The sequence below is a fragment of the Diadema antillarum genome, unplaced genomic scaffold, assembly GCF_040938485.1.
Source record: "Diadema antillarum isolate AM-2024a unplaced genomic scaffold, OU_Dant_1.0 scf00000145, whole genome shotgun sequence".
In the NCBI taxonomy this organism is placed as follows: Eukaryota; Metazoa; Echinodermata; class Echinoidea; order Diadematoida; family Diadematidae; genus Diadema; species Diadema antillarum.
Genome location: NW_027271034.1, coordinates 1,271,528 through 1,288,101, shown reverse-complemented (window position 1 = coordinate 1,288,101; position 16,574 = coordinate 1,271,528). Strand labels below are relative to the sequence as shown.

Genomic DNA, 16,574 nt, shown 5'->3' with positions numbered 1-16,574 from the left:
ACTATAAATTGAGAATTGAGGAGAAGGAGGAGGAGAGATGCAGAAGGACATAAGACAAAGTGGAAAGAGATCAAGAGATAGGAGGATAAGTGGACTTAGATTTAGAGTACCCCACAACATAAAAACAAATGGGAATAATTTATGCTTTCCCACCCACATGGTAGATGGATGTAGACATCCTAAAGAGCGTCTAAAGTAGACAAGTCTGCTTAATCTTTACCAAACTCTCTTTCTTGATAGACATTAGCTAGTCTCTTCAATATCAGTTTCTCATATCACATCACATTCTCCTCCGTGTGACAGTGTTTGCAGGTTTACAGCTTTTAATCCTCTGCCTGCCACATTATATCCCCTGCTCATAAGTTTGTTTGTGAAATTGTTAAACATGTATTCAAGACCATGTTTTGTGTATACCGCCACATTTGGGATGTTGGAGGGATTACACATTTTTAGTCAGGCTTTCTCTCTCCTTCTCTCTCTCCCCCCCCCCCCCCCCCCCCCCCTTGACGGTATATGTCTGTCCATTAGTCAGGGCTAGTCTGATTAGTCTGATGATGTAGCAGCTTAGAGATGGAAAATATCCACCTGGAAATTATCAAGGGATGTTTTATGTGTCAAGAGGTACAACAGAGTACTTTTGCGTGATATGTTTGTACACTTGTATTCATTGGTGTTGATAATGAAAATGAATAAACAAAAAAGAAAAGAAAATACCAGGGGGAATCCAAAGAATGGGATCATGGCCATTTGCCCACACCCTTGTATTCTCATAGTTTTGGAGATGTTAAACATTTTCTGAAGCATGTGTCAACCCATTTTCTTTATCTATGTTTACAGGTACTCACAGTTTTATGTATGTACCAGTTACAACAGAATTCATGAGTATGAATAAATAGACAGATAGAGAGAGAGATCCACACTTATTCTTCCTCAATGGATGCAAATGTTTGATAAATTTATCCCCAAATAAGTTTATAAATTTACAAATATGTAACATATAGCATACATACACATACCTCATTTAACAGTCAAATTCTTCAGGTTACTTTAGGAGCAGCCACTATGGCTCTTTACTTCGAAAAATTACTCATAGAGCCAGTATCTCTATGTTTACTGTTAAAGTGGACATTTTCGTGGTGTGGATATTTTTTCACACTTGGCGTAATTAAAAACTAGTGTGAAAATAAAATAATACATTTTTTTTGCTTGTTACATGTAAAATCATTTTATGTTTTGATTCCACGGAATTAAAATTATGCAAAATTCATCTAACTCTGCCGAGTGCTAAGAATTACTCACGCTGAGAATTACTGCGCAAAAGCATCAGCTCTTATGGTATCTCAGTGACATGAAATTGATTTCATATCTATTTACAGACTAAGAGGGAGGGTAGAGATAGTCCAGGTTTCTGAGAAATCATCCATACATGGAGCACTTGTCCAAATCAAAATATTTTTTGGCTATTAGAAATTGTGTATATCCATTTTTTTCTTTCTTCACACTATATTTGCCTCATGCCAGGTCATCTCTGGCCAGTTCTTGTCTGACAAGAAAGTCGGCACCTACGTAGAGGTGGATATGTACGGTCTTCCCACGGACACGATACGGAGAGAACACCGGACGAGGACCGTGCCCAACAATGGACTCAATCCTGTCTACAATGAGGAACCCTTTGTATTCAGAAAAGTGAGAAGTCTTTTGCTTTAGCCATTTCCCTATTAAGTAGTGGCATGCAAAGTACATCTAGGGATCCTCCTCTTCGTAATAAATCGGTATGGCACCATAAGATAAGGACCCAAAAGGTTTCCATTCCATTTTTACATCCCTTCTACAGTTTATTTTATGGTGGCTTTTTTTTAAAGCACTTGTCTGAGATGGTAAGTGGAAGGGAAATAGCATATGTCAAACCTTTTTGTAAGTTGCCTACAGATCAAACGTTGAAACAAGATAAACTTACCCTTTATTTCTATTGATGCCTTCAATTTATTTCTTTGGACCGCTTATGAACTTTGTGTAGTTCATTTTGATAGTATTACATTGTTGTCATGCCTGGTTATTGGACTTGTCTTGTTTGATATCAAATCTGCAATATTAAAGCATATTTCCTATTTCAGACCCACATAATGATTTCAAATAAGGCACTACACCATCCTATGAGTTCAATATGCATTAGTATTGTCATTTTGGATGTAATTCCAAATTATTAAGCAAGAGGTCTCATTCATCCTTATACTACAACACCAGGCCATATATTGATTAAAAAAAAAGAGAGAAACAAGTTCATAATATCATTGATACAGTGAAATATGTGAAAATTATCATTGTTATTATCAATTTGAAGTAATACTCAAGAGTTACACATGACCCACTAGCTGACAAACAATTTCCGTTTTGCAGACGAAAAGATCTTTCATATTTAGATTCCACATCCTGTCCAGAAGTGACATTGTAAAACATTCATCAATTCAGACTCTGCTCTTCTGTCATTATTCTAAAAACATAATATGATACCAATGTATTCTTGCTACCAAGTACCATAAATCACTGTAGTAAAAGCATCACAGTTCTGAGTTTGTTTGGTTGGTGTTTTTTTTTTGTGTGTGTATGTGTGCTAACAGGTGGTATTACCGGATCTTGCGGTCCTGAGGATAGCGGTGTATGAGGAAGGGGGCAAACTAATCGGGCAGCGAATTCTTCCTTTGGATGGGTTACAGGCAGGTGAGTCAACCAGACCAAATGTCTCATAACGGAAACTTTGCCTTGTATCAGAAACAGCAAGATATTACAACATTTGGACCTGACATTGAGACACCCTTTACATGATTTCTTCATACACCCTTGTGGTAGTTTGTTTGCAGGTGTTGTATGAGAGAATTGGTGGATGAAAGTAGCAATTTTTTTTCATCTGGTACATAATTTTAAAGGTCGTTAAGACCAACTTGAGCAAGAGCTTACCTTCAGAATTGACCTGGGGGTCCTGATGCAGAACTTTGGACCCCACCCATCGGTTTATTTCATGTATAAACGGAGTAATCTCACACCACCGAGTCCTCGCATTTATGTTCTCTTATGGTTGTATGTTTGTTTGTGTGTTCTGCAGGTTACAGGCATATTTCGCTGCGCACAGAGGGTAACTTTCCCCTCTCCTTGCCCACTGTCTTCTGCTGTATCCAGCTCAAAACCTACGTCCCTGATGGATTAACACGTAAGTCACAGGACTATGAAGTAAAAACATACAGCACCTTTCAAATCTTTTCATTTACTTCACAAAAGATACTGGTAATTTTTTTTTAGGTGAAAGTGTAAAGACATATGAAAAGCTACTCATGCATCAAAAGTTTTTAGTGTAGATATTTAATGAATATCATTTTTAAGAATTTTAGAATGACATATGATGGGTTTAGGCATAGTGTTAATAATAGTTTTTAAAAAAAGGAACTTGATAGATGACAAAACCTTACTGCAAACGTGAAAATTATATGGTTATTTGTATATGTATTTTGTACCCCTATTTTCAGTTGTGATAGTGTCATATTCACATTTCCTTTACTAGTGTTGGATTCAATCAAATTTTTTTCTCCTTCCAACTTCCTTTCAGAATTTGTTGATGCGCTTTCTGATCCACAACTATACCTATCGCAAGCTGAGAAGAGAGCAAAGCAGCTACAGTCCATGGGCATTGAAGAGGTGACTAAGACTTTATCATAAACATAGAGAAACATAGTTGCATATGTAAAACCATCTTATACAGAAATACATGATATGTTTCAAACCACTTCAATATTTATTCCCAGACAGAATACCTTATCTTGTTTTCATGAAAGTCTGTGATATGGAGAATGTATTGAAAAGGGATATTTTTTGCTCATATTGCATTAGGAACTTTTCTATGTCCTTTGATTGCCTTTTCCTTAACTCCAATGCCATCAGCAGATTTGACTTCCAAAAGAATGCAGTTTGTGTCCTGTTATCAGAATACAGCTGAATTTGAAATGTAAGTGATTGAAAGACATGCATGCCTTCATAACGCTAGAGAATTTTCTGAATTTTGTCCGTGGTTAGTGTTTCATTACATTTGCATAACATTGATGTGATTTAGAACATGGAGGAATGGCAAATTATTAATTCTTTGCACCTGAGGTGAAGTTTGAATATCCCAAAGACTTGATACATCACAAGCCTGCTTTCCACTCATAATGTATTTAGACACTTTTCAAATTAAAGAGCTACCACCCTGATGAACTCAGTCATCCATCAACCCAATTTATTCTTTTACCCCCTGTGCAGAATGAAATCAGTGAGGTGCCAACAGTCAACAGCAAGAAGAGACCAACGGTGCGGCACCCCCAGACCCCCACCAGCCAGACCCCGGTCATTGGGGGGTTCACCCCGGGTGCCCCACCCCTCAAGCAGGGCTCCAACTTCATGGGCAAGTGTGATGGCAAGGAGAAACAAAAAGGTGAGGGGCAGAGTATTAGCACCAGGTCTGTGACAGCCATGATGCTGAAATGAGCAGCTGAACTATTACAGTACCAACTTAAACCTGGAATAGACTTGGGTTTAACTAAACCTCGCTAGCAGAATACAAAATTAAACTTAAGACCTAGCTAAACCATAGTTGAGTCTAAAATGGGTTTAAACCTCGGTTTGCGGTAGAATACGGGCCTAAGTGTCATAGTGTTAGAGCGCAACTTTTTCGCTGTCTGCAATTCAGCATGAGACAATTCTGAAACACATCATGTGAACCCCAGGTTTCTCACCCTAAATCATCAACCATAGACTAAAGCATTTTGGAAACTCTTGGATGGCTTATATGTAGTTTCGTTGGGGGGGGGGGGGGGGGGGGGGGGACTAAAGACTGGTAGCATTATGCAGCTGTACCATTAGATATGCTTTTTTGATAAGATATGATTCCCCTTCTTAACATAGCACTATTTGTGTGCTGTCTATAGCCAAAAAAAAAAAAAAAGAGCAAAAAGGAAAGTATCAGTAATTGATATCAATCACTTGGCGTTGTCTATGTTTAACACTAAAACATTCCAGATCATTTCCTGTTTAGCGTTGCACTGGAGCTCTTCTTGACGTATTTGCAAATACCTTTAAAAGTATGTCAGTGTACTGGTTGCACATACACATATCTGAAATATCAGATCGTCTTGCATGGCATTACACTTCATAGCAATCAAGCGTATGTTTCAAACGTTTGAACGCATTGTTATGATTTTATGTGACAGTCTCACTTTTCCTTTCTGTCCCCAGGAATGCAACCAATCACAGCTGAGACCCTGAAGAAGGAACGGGCCTATCAGAAGCTGTTAAAAAAGCAACAGAAGGAGCAGGACTCGTTAAACAAGAGACATTCCAAAGCAAGTCTCATGTGTTTCTCTGTATTTTTTCTTTTACCTCTGGTTGTCTGTGTGTCTGTCTGTCTGTTTGTTTGTATGTATGTATATATGTCTTGCATATTCATGTACATGTGTATGATATGTACATGTGCATGTTTACATGTTTTCAGCTTATCCCTATATGCCCAGTAGTCCAATCAAACAATTGCCACGTACACAAACTCAGCATTGCAAATAATTTAGGAAGATTACCAGAGGAAAATATGGGTTGTGCAGTTGCAGCCATGCTTTCATTGTAAATGTGGCCTTATGAAATTAACAAATTGAACTGGGCCATGAAGTACAAGTAGTGACGCTGTGTGATATCGTGATTCAGACAAGCCAACAGACAAGATTCTATAGGTTTTCCTGGTCAATTTCATACTTATGTCATTCAAGTTCTTATGCTGAGCATTCAGTTTCACACAACGCAAGCCTGCAGAAATATTCGGGCATTCAAATTCAGAATCCAAGCAATCAATTTCATTAATGGGAACTCTCATTTGATTCTGGCAAATCAAATTCACATATTTGCTTTCAATTTCTAAAAGTGAGCATTGCATTTCCTACTGCCACAAAATCCCTAAAGCAGTGAAGGGGTGGTTCTTTCAAGCTTCGAACTCCTTTCGAGCGAGACATTGCGACATGTAGACTTGAGCATGGCGGTACCACTGCGCACATTTCTCTTGGATGACACATTTCTCTTGCGTGACGACATCGACATTCATCCTCCCAACCTGGTAGATGAGTTCACACTTCCATTGTTGTAGGTTCATCCCTGCTTGCTGAGCAGCTTCCTGGTCCCCAATCCGACGTTGCCATTATGGGTGAGCAAGGACTCTCTTCAGTGCAGCCTTAAATGCCGAATGAGCCATTTCGGTTGGGTTCAGAAAGGGAAAATACGGTGGCAGGAACCTGAGCTGGATCCTTGGGTTGGGACCTTCAGGAAGCCATGCTCTGACGTACGGACGTGCATTGTCACAGACCAGGAAGATGGAATCATCCAGTGGAAATACCTGCTGCATTGACGAGCTGTTTGGGCTAGAAAGGCCTCGAATGTTTCCCTCATCTCATTTTCCTCCGATATGGAATAGTGAACGAGGCCGATCTCTGGCAGATACGGCAAAAGTCATGTTGCAGTGTCTCCCAAGCTGCCCATGTACTACCCTTCTTTCTGGAACTCTACGAGGTGCTCTGCCAAATGATCTCCTCATCCAGATGTTGTAACCCGTCTTGTTGATGTACACACCGTGAGCCACAATCTCCTCTATGAACCACTGCGCGTATTCACTGCCCAGGTCCATAACTCAGAGAATTCCTTGGGTCGGGAACATCTTCTGTGAACTTCATGGTAATGAGCATTCCATCTAAGAATCTTGCTGTGGTGCTTGTGCTTACAGGCGGTTTCTGTGACAAAGAAGCTTTGAGGTCTGCCTTCAGCTGTAGTAGAGTCATCAGGGAAATGAGCTCTTAGGCATGCTGCAGACGATTTCTCATCTCATCGTCCATTTTGTGATGTCTGTCACCTCCCCTTGGCAGCATATCACATAGACCATCTCTCAAATACAATGTAGGTTGCTACTATCGACCTGGCAGTTGCTCAGTTTATTCCAAGCGTGTCTGCCAGGGCCATGTAGTCCTGATTGTTGTTCTCAAATGCATCAATCAACCTTCCCCTATCCTCGTTTGAAATGCGCCTGTAGCGTTGAGCTCGTTGAGCTGCCCTTATACCTGAATGAGCTTTAACGTGAGAATGAACAGATAAAGGCCCTACCCAAAGCAACTGTATTGATGATGGAGCAAATTTATTCTAAACTAAATTAAAAAAGACACACATAAACCCCCAAGCTCACGTAATGCAACGATTCATTTAAATTAAATGCACTTACTTGGAACTTGGTTGCTTTGTCACGAACGTGAATACCCAACAAGGTTCCACTGCCAGCTTGAAATGAATTTGAATGCTCATTGCTGAAATGCATGCTTGTATCTGGAATTTGAATGACGCTAATTAACTATTAAATATTTGGATAGCGAATTAGAATGACCAGATTGGGAATTTGAAAGCTGATTCAGTGCTGCGAGCGTGGAATAGAATGCATGAAATTGAATGCTTGGAATATGAATTTGAATGACAAAAGTATGAAATTGACTAGGAAAACCTATATTTGCTTATTTGCCATGGTGACCACAGGAAAGAGCTACTTTGCAGAAGACACACTACTCCACTGTGAATAAGATGGAAGCCTGTCATGACAGGGAGAAGCTGACACGGGAGAAGAGTCTGGAGAAGGCCATCAAAAAGAAGGGGTAATTTTTACTTTGATTCATCTGATACCATTGTTGCAATGGGTTAACTTTCATCCCATTGATGATTAGATTTCATGGCATTGATGCCAGGGGTGTACTTTTATTTTGATTCATCTGATACCATTGATGCAAAGGGGTAAAGTTTCATTCCAATCTATCTGATACCATTGATGCAAAGAGGTAAAGTTTCATTCCAATCTATTTGATACCATTGATGCAAAGAGGTAAACTTTCATTCCAATGTATCTGATACCATTTATGATGCAAAGGGGTAAACTTTCATTCCAATCTATCTGATACCATTGATGCAAAGAGGTAAACTTTCATTCCAGTCTTTCTGATACCATTGATGCATAGGGGTAAACTTTCGTTCCATTTTATCTGATACCATTGATGCAAAGGGGTAAACTTTCATTCCAGTCTATCTGATGCCATAGATGCAAACAGGTCAGCTTTCATTCCAGGCATCTGATACCAGTGATGCAATCCACCTGTCAATTGGGATGCTGGCTTATAACAGTACAATCGTGCTACTGGAGCATTGGCTACATATACCAAATAACAGCAGTGATTTGATAATGATAACATGATTTCTGAAGTGCACAAGCTGTACAGATGCATTCTACTGCACCACAAGAGTTCTTGATATATCTTATGTTTCATGCTATCAATATCCAGTTGAAAAGATGTGTTTATACGTGTAGCTTTGATCAGGAGTTGTGTTAGTGATGCCATATCTTTAGTTTGATGGGTAGTGTATTCTAGTTTGGGTGCTGAATATCTTTAATGTGATAGGTTGCAATCCATATTATGGGAATTTACATTGTTGATGATAACTTTGCACTGAGTTTTACACCATTAAAGATAGCAAGTTTTAGCTCAATGTTTCATTGATATTCTTCAGACAATATTGATGTCATTTTTTTTCTCATTCCAATCCTTTATAACAACCACTTCATTTTCAGCTTTGAACAATATTAGCTGTATGTGGCAATATGTAATTGAAATATGGACACATTCAAAATTATGAACTAGAGCTCTAGTTTTGCAGAGAGAATATTGTAGGATCAGCGCATATTTTTGATGATTGAAGTAATTTTGTTTTATAAAGAAATGTATGCAAATTTGTCACAATTTTCTGTTTCCATTCTTGATGCAGAGAGAGCAACTGTAGCGACCTCAAGATAGAAACGGAGTGCCATGTCCAGTCGTTAGTGAACGATCATAAGGCAAGGGTGAGAGTTAAAACGCTTTCTTTTCTTTTGTTTTCATTTGCTTGTGGGTTGCCAAACATTTGATTTCTGTGAGTATGGACTATAATTTTTTGGTGTATTGCACGGCACAATGTCGGAATGATGGCCAGTCACATCAACTGCAGTTCAGAATTGCCTTACGTTTTTTGAAGACATAATGTTTAAGCCTTTGAATTGCATTCACTATTTCATACTGTGTTCAGTGCAGCACTTTGTTTTGGATTATAAGTACATGTATGTGTGATGTTTGATTTATGTGTATTTGTGAAGAGTTCTGTTCAATCTAGTATATTGTATAGTATGTATTTTCCAGTTTGTCCAAAGTGGAGGCAATGGAGAAGGGCATAGTTATAGCTTCCAACAACACACTGTTTCAAAACTTAAAGATAAATGGCCAGAAGTGCTCAAGAACATCCTAGTGTTCAAATTTTTACAAGGTGTCTACTTCACCACCAAATTGAGGGGTGGGGCATCTTAATGGCTGGAGACGGGAGCTGATTTTGTCTATAGAGCCAACGACTTTAGCTGATGATGGTCACAAACGACACCTCCCCCCATCGCTGTTGCAATATTACAGGTGAAGGAAGTGGTGGCAGACCAAAGCAAAGAGTTTGCTGAGATGGTGCACCGCCAACAGATGGAGGAGGTGAACATGAAGGAGAACCACATCCATCAGCGCTGTGACCTCCTCAAGAAACTCATGGTCAGCACCCAAGAAGACCAGATCCAGCTCTTGGCTGGACGCCACGAGAGGTGAGGAATCCAGGGGAGACAAGAGAGGAAAAGAATAAAAAGACCACTCATCAGTTGCCTGAGTGATAATGTCCAGGCTTCAATGTCCATACCTGAGACATAAAGTGATAGCTGTTCTTTTTTTGCGCCATCTACTCTTGGAGTAGAGTGGCAGTTCTTCTTCTTTTCTTTTATTTTGTGTGGTTTGTCGTCAATGACATCACTCCATGCAAGGCTGCTGTCGAGATGGTGAAGATGTCAGTGTGATGAGGATGAGGCAGGGTTGCCGTGGTGAGATCAGAAGGAGATGGGGAGATCATTAATGCACATACTGTATCTGTCTGTAAAGAATGAGTGCCTTATTACTTAGAACATGCTTTGTTGAGATCATAAGATGACAGAAGATTTTCTGATTGGAATACAAAATGATACAACACTTGAGCAACGTCACAGTGGAATTTTGAGATTATGATTTAAATGAGGGAAAAAATAATCTCTCCTCGCAATGTATTGTTTCAAATTCAGTGCGCCAACACGCATTTGATAAAATATTTCCCCTGCAATGATCATGAATACATGAACTAATGATCTTTGGCTTTTGTCTGGACTCAGGGAAATGAAGGAACTGAAGTCCAATCAGGCCAAAGACTCGATGGAGTCAACAAAAGCTGTCAGTCATGACAAGAGTGTCAAGAACAAAGCTGAAAGAGACAGGTAAGAATCTTTGCCTCATTCACAGGTAGCATTCTCCTAGAGCGTCCACTAGAAGTCACACATTTAAAAATGAACAATCAAGCAAATCAAAGAAAACTGCACAAAGAAAACAAATCGTTCTCCAGAATTACAGTTCTCTTTTCTTAGAGAGATCATTAACACTTGTTATTCTTCCAAGAAATCAGTCACAGATGATTGGTATGTTCATGGTTATGTGCTATTTAACTTCCACCAACGGAGTTGCTTTATGATTAATATAGTTGTAAACAATTATGATAGCAAACCTTGCATAACTCACAGAAGTTGATGCATATATCGATTTATATGCTCAAACTGCAGGTTTGACCTTAATGTCAGTATTGGGATATGTGATTGTATAATTTCAATACTGTCAAAATTGATATTGCAACTAGTTGAGGAGTTCAGTGTTTGGATTGACCCTGTTTTATTATCATGCATTCAGATCAAATCCTGTTGGGCATTTATAGCAATATGCCTCTCTGTACCATGATGAATAAACATCTTGTTGTGGTATAACAACAAGTGAGTTTTTTCTCTCCATTCTTTTGTTGCAGGAGGGTACGAGAACTTCAAAGTAATAATACAAAGAAATTTCTGGAGGAGAGGAAGAGGGTGAGTGTGAATAACAGAGAAACCTTGTTTAGATCTTTATGTGCCGTGTTCGCACGCCCGACTCAGTCGGCGGCGTGCCAACTTCGCATATTCTGCTCAAACGCACAAACCCGCCCAAACCGATCCATAAATCGCCAAATGCCACAGTACAATGAAAGCGTTTGTCGCGATTTTGTTCCTCCCACATAGAGCTTGCATTTTTTTGCAATGATTGACCAGCAAGCAGTGTTCCCTACTGGATTTGCGTGCAAATTCTAAGTTTCTGTCACTGTTTTTAATGCAAAAGCCATGCATTTACAGTAGTGTAGCTACTGGTCATTAAAAAAAAAAAAAAAAATCGTAGATTTGTCATACAATTTACGTCAAAGCAAGACTTGACATTTTTCTACAACTTTGCTCACTACATATCCAGGTTTTAACAGAAATGTATAAAAGCTACATAGATCTAAAAAGCAGAATGTTTTCTCAAAGCATAACTGCGTTGGTGTCTCAGAATAATGTGGCACACAGGGGGTTTCCACCATGGCACACGAAGAGTTAGTTTCGGTCAGTTGACAGAAAAACGTTAAACATAACCCAATGGCATTTTGTGAAAACCTTGAATATTAAAAAAGGATACACAGAGTCTACTGCTCATGGCTACTTCTCACCAGATGAATTAGCAAACTTCAGAGCTGCATTTTTGTGGTCATTCTATGTTCCACATCTGTTTTCCTTTTGCTACATGAAAAGGAATAGCCTTTCCATCCATGGAAGAAATCGTATTTTGATTATGATATGGAGCTTTTCATACATGTTTTCTCATGTGGATAAATGTATATTGATATGTAAATACAGTATTTTTTCCTGCTCTTTTAGATTCTTTTGAGATTAAGATAAAGTCAATCACCTCATCCCATCAAATGGTAGATAATCCCTCAAAATTTTGAATCTTGTAGGCATATTTCTGTACATTCAATGCAATCTTGAGGTTTTGTTTTCTGTCTGAAATTTCCCATCTTTTCACAAGGTGGATATTTGATTACCAATGACATTCTCTCTCCTTTTTCTTTCTCTCTACTCTCTCCTTCTCTCTCTGAGTGCAGCTGATGATGAAGCAAGACAAAGAGAAGGAAGAAGTCCAGCAGGTTCACAGCAAACAGATTGAGAAACTACGCAAAGAAGTTGAAAAGGTAGGCATATGCGAGTTGAAACCTCCTTTAAAACTTCTTTGGAGTTACTCCAAAGTATGAAGTGATCTCTCTTTTCTGTGTGTCATTCACTGAGTTTTCTAGGCGTTGTAGCTTGATTTTGTGAGAGGATATCAAGTAAAATTAGGTTCGTGACTGCTCAGCAAAACTGCACTGTTATAGAAGATGGCAGTTTATCCTCTGTCATGACAGCTACGACATTCCCCAAAAGAAACTCCAAAGTACTTTTTTTTCTTTTTATTTTGTATGGACACAGTCTGTTAAATTAATGCATTTTAGAGTTCATCTTCAATTTGCTTGGCATGAAAAGTCATCATATGCAGTGGTAACCTTGTATTGCCCAACAACTCTAGGGTTTGCACTGAGGGGTCATTGTTGTATGTATTGTGCTGACAATTTCTTTTGGGTGTCACTCTGCTCTTGTTACAGTGCTGATGTACTATAATACAAGCTGCAGTGCAAACCAGTACAAAACCACCTCATATTCTCTATATCTTACTCAATCACTGTGTGTTTATTTCTCTATCTCTCTCCCTCTCTCATTCTCTGTTTCTCTATCTTTATCTTTCTCTCTCCTTTGTATCAGATGATGGAAGAGGAGAAAGTTGTCCTCGACGGAGCGGCCAACAAAGTCCGCCTTCCTCCGCTACCGGACGCATCAACCGTCTGACCCCGCACACCTTACCTTGGCCTCTCTGCCTGCAGTCACTGCCAAGCATGTTTCGCTCACAGCAGCCGTCTCATCTCCTAGGACAGGAGTTTCAGCTTTACAGAATCTTAGCACTGCAGGAGACCACTCCTGTAACATGGGTAGCAAGGTTAAACTGGACTTTTTCAACACTACTGCTTGAAAAAAAAGAAAAAAAAACTTTGATGCAAAGATCTCTTATATTTTTTTGCCAACCAGTTGTGTATCTCAAGCTGCCGTAGCCCTGCAGCTTTCTTTTTTCAGCTGATATCACACTACACGGCCAGCACACTTTCTATCACATGTTCAAATGACTGCACAGCAATGACGGGCTAAGGTGACATCAATCTCCTTTGTGTAGCACTCAGTGAAGTCTGGGCATATTGTATAGCTGTAAATCAGTAGTATATGAAAATGAGTTAAGGTTTGCCTGGCTGACATGATGGTGTTGCCATACCTTTAAGCAGCTTCAGGCTGTATTCAGCAATTTACCCAAAGCTTGGTGTGAGAGGACCACTTTAAGTTCCTATTGTGGAGTGTGATAGAGAGAACGAGTTGATTTTTTTGCACAAAAGTCATGAATCAATTCATAAAATTTTTATCATTCCAAATTCATAAAGGAATACCGTAAAGCAGGAAAGGACCACAAATAGATGGAATTTCAGAGTAATATCAGGGATTTTGATAAGAGGCAGTTTGTTTGAAGATGATGAAGGACCAGGAAAATGGGAACAAATACTTGATTCACACAGTGTTGCCATGGTGATTATCAATCTCATGATGCATCATTCTAGGACTCTGTAGTGTCCATGAACTTTTCCCACACATGTGGATATATCGATCACTCGATTTGGATACCACTTCTAAACAGTATCAAGGCATAGGTTCCAATCTTGCAGAATCAAGGTTGGTGGGGACCTGCTTTGCAGGGAGATGTCACTCGTGCATGGACAGTCATCAGCAGGAGTTCAGAGGGGATCTTAGAAGGAGCCGCCCCATGATGGATCTGGCTACTTTCATAGCTCTGGACTTTCTCCAAAGGAGTGCACTGCATCGCACAAAGACAAGTGACTCCTGATAAGGAAGTGAATTATGCCGCTGTAATCCCAATGATGAAACCAAGTTGACTTTTTCCTGCTTCACTCAAAGTCTGGGGCTTTTCTCTATGTCCTGTAACATCTGGAACTGAATGCATGCCTCCTTTGTTCTGTACTATCAAATAGAAAGAAAATGAAACAATTTCACTTTTCAAGATATGCGATGACATCGTGAGTTGGGAGTGCTATTTCATTTTTGTTTGACAGCACAAAAGTACAGGTTGCTCTAGTGGGGAGTGAAGGACTCTTTTACTGAAATGGCATCACTTCTCAACACAAAAGTAGCTTCAGAATTTCCTTTTTTTTACATGTAGATATTTGATGGATTGAAAGATAAGCAAACATTCTTTTTGGTCCTCACACCACGCCAGACAGACTGCACTAGAAGGCCAGTGATCACTGTTATCGTGACTGTACAGACGGGACTTGATCCTCAGCTAGTACTAGACATTTTTATACTGAAAAGTTTCGAACAGACTATGACAGTAAAAATGCTGTGCCATCGGCAGCAGTTCTTTTCTCTACAATGTATATTACATGTATATCAAGTGTGTATAAAGTTTCTATTGCCACAATCACTTAACTCTGCGAGTGGAATTTGCATGTACGAGTATGTCAGTTGTAATTTTTCAGGTGTCAAAACTGGAAATATGTACATAGCCCCTCCAACCGTTTTCTTCCTCTGTGATTGAATGCTAGGTTTCCCTGCCTCATGACATGTATCATAGTTTTCAGCGAAGATGATTGTTTTTGTAAAACAGTTTATATTGGAACTCTGTGACGTCTACATGGATTCATATGTTCAGCTTTGTAAATTATTTCAGAAATGTTGACGCATACATCTGCTGCCATACAAGGCTTCTTGCCTTTAGATATATGGCAAAGACCTCCTTTAGATACCATAGTCTTCACATCTTAGATATTTGCCCATTTTTGGTGTCCTTGTTGTCTTCTAAAAATACACAGAAAACACTCCACAAGGCCATGACAGGGAAAAGGGACAAACACTGCACAGATATGTCAGCTGGCACTCTGCGAAAGCTTGATAGAGTTGCATGAGTGGCAAGACAGTTCTATTTCTTCAAGCAATACGGCTGGCCTCACCTTTCCTTCCTTTCCACGTTACAAAGGCAATACTTTCAATAGAACAAGGCTCACTCCTTTTCCTCACTGCATGGGATACACTCGAAAAGATATTTTTGCTATGAAGTCAAACATGAGTTATCTATGGTAAAGTTTGTAAACATGCAATAACCCGTTGAGCACCCTGCCATGAGTAGAAAAGCAGTAATTTGTGTTGGGGCAGGAGTGTAAGGTTAAGCCTTTTGCTTTATGTTCCACATGTTCGGTTCATACTTCCTATCTGCATACTTGAATAGTGAGAACAAACCAATAAAAATGATAAACAGTCATGTCGGGTCGATTGTCTTGGTTAGAAGTGAAACTCTTTTAATGTATTTTTTTTCCATCATAATAGATGGTTGTGCTTACAGCATTCACAACAAACAAAAATGCTGCCATCATTTCTTGAGCTGAAACTTGTAACTGTATACTTTACCTTACTCGATCGTTGGCACGCTATTGAAGAAGTTGCTGCAATGTACATTTTATGAATTCAGGATTATGAAATCAATGTACTGTGATATTATTGGTAATGCAAATTGCCGTAAAAGCAGAAAAAATATGAACATGTATCTTCAGCATTAGTGTTGTACCATCAGGTTTGGTGGAGGAAATTCAAAGGAGATAAGTAATGGGGAAGTTAAGAGTGTTTTAATCAAAGCAGTTGATTAATTTGAAATAATGAATGTAGAGATTTGGAAGTTCATACAAGGATTTGCCCTCTTATTATTCCTGTTGCATCTCCTGCTCATAACTTGGTGCTGATGTAGGTTGAAAAAGCCTTGTCATGCATTCTCAGTTTCATTAGAAGTTTTTGAATTCTTGAAAGTTCTTGTTTTCGTAGAGAGCTGTGAGTGGGAGAGAAAATCTCTTCTCCTGTTAACTTTCTTTGCTATGTTTATAGTACCTTCTGTGGCTATGAAAGCTGAATGTAAGTAATGCCATTATTTATTGTAAGATAAACAGAAACAAGCAAACAAATTGCCATGTCTGCATAAAACCTTGAGCCAGCCCGTAAATTATGTGAGCCCCCAAAGCACAAAACTTAATGATGTCACATTCAGTTTGGACTTTCAGTGTGAATAGCAATCCATTGCCTGTGGTTTGAATCTGACAGGGAAGCTCCATCTTTTCTGAGCCCTGGTTGTCATAACGACACTGCAGATTTTGTGATAGTGGGACTGTCCACTTACTACATGATGAGTGTTCTGGTTGTGATTGCAAGTGCACGTTTATCGAGGCTTGTAATCTTCATAGCTGTTTAACTGTTTAATGATGACATGCAATATTTTCTGGTGTATAAGAGAATGGGCCGTGACTAAACAGGTTTTATGTATGTTTATGTAAGTAGTTGGACTTTATTTTAGCTTTCTGCTCACATGATGAAGTGATGTTAATATGTTAATAGAATTGTGGATGTGGCGTGTATAGATATCTCATCTGCAGCTACA

At 39.1% G+C, this 16,574-nt stretch overlaps 1 protein-coding gene across 5 annotated transcripts in view; it reads left to right on the top strand.

Annotated features, from left to right (window-relative positions):
• Positions 1-16,175, top strand: part of LOC139721562 (1-phosphatidylinositol 4,5-bisphosphate phosphodiesterase beta-4-like) — a 193,997-nt gene extending 177,822 nt beyond the window's left edge. For all 5 annotated transcript variants that reach the window (XM_071632882.1, XM_071632881.1, XM_071632878.1 and 2 more), the window contains 13 exons: positions 1,522-1,686; positions 2,619-2,718; positions 3,101-3,205; positions 3,599-3,687; positions 4,288-4,459; positions 5,260-5,366; positions 7,579-7,694; positions 8,854-8,929; positions 9,525-9,700; positions 10,292-10,393; positions 10,969-11,026; positions 12,112-12,198; positions 12,803-16,175. In XM_071632882.1, coding sequence (XP_071488983.1) covers positions 1,522-1,686; positions 2,619-2,718; positions 3,101-3,205; positions 3,599-3,687; positions 4,288-4,459; positions 5,260-5,366; positions 7,579-7,694; positions 8,854-8,929; positions 9,525-9,700; positions 10,292-10,393; positions 10,969-11,026; positions 12,112-12,198; positions 12,803-12,886 — 1,437 coding nt within the window. In that variant the 3' untranslated portion in view covers positions 12,887-16,175. The remainder of the gene's footprint in view (positions 1-1,521; positions 1,687-2,618; positions 2,719-3,100; positions 3,206-3,598; positions 3,688-4,287; positions 4,460-5,259; positions 5,367-7,578; positions 7,695-8,853; positions 8,930-9,524; positions 9,701-10,291; positions 10,394-10,968; positions 11,027-12,111; positions 12,199-12,802) is intronic.
• The last annotated feature ends 399 nt before the right edge of the window (positions 16,176-16,574 follow it).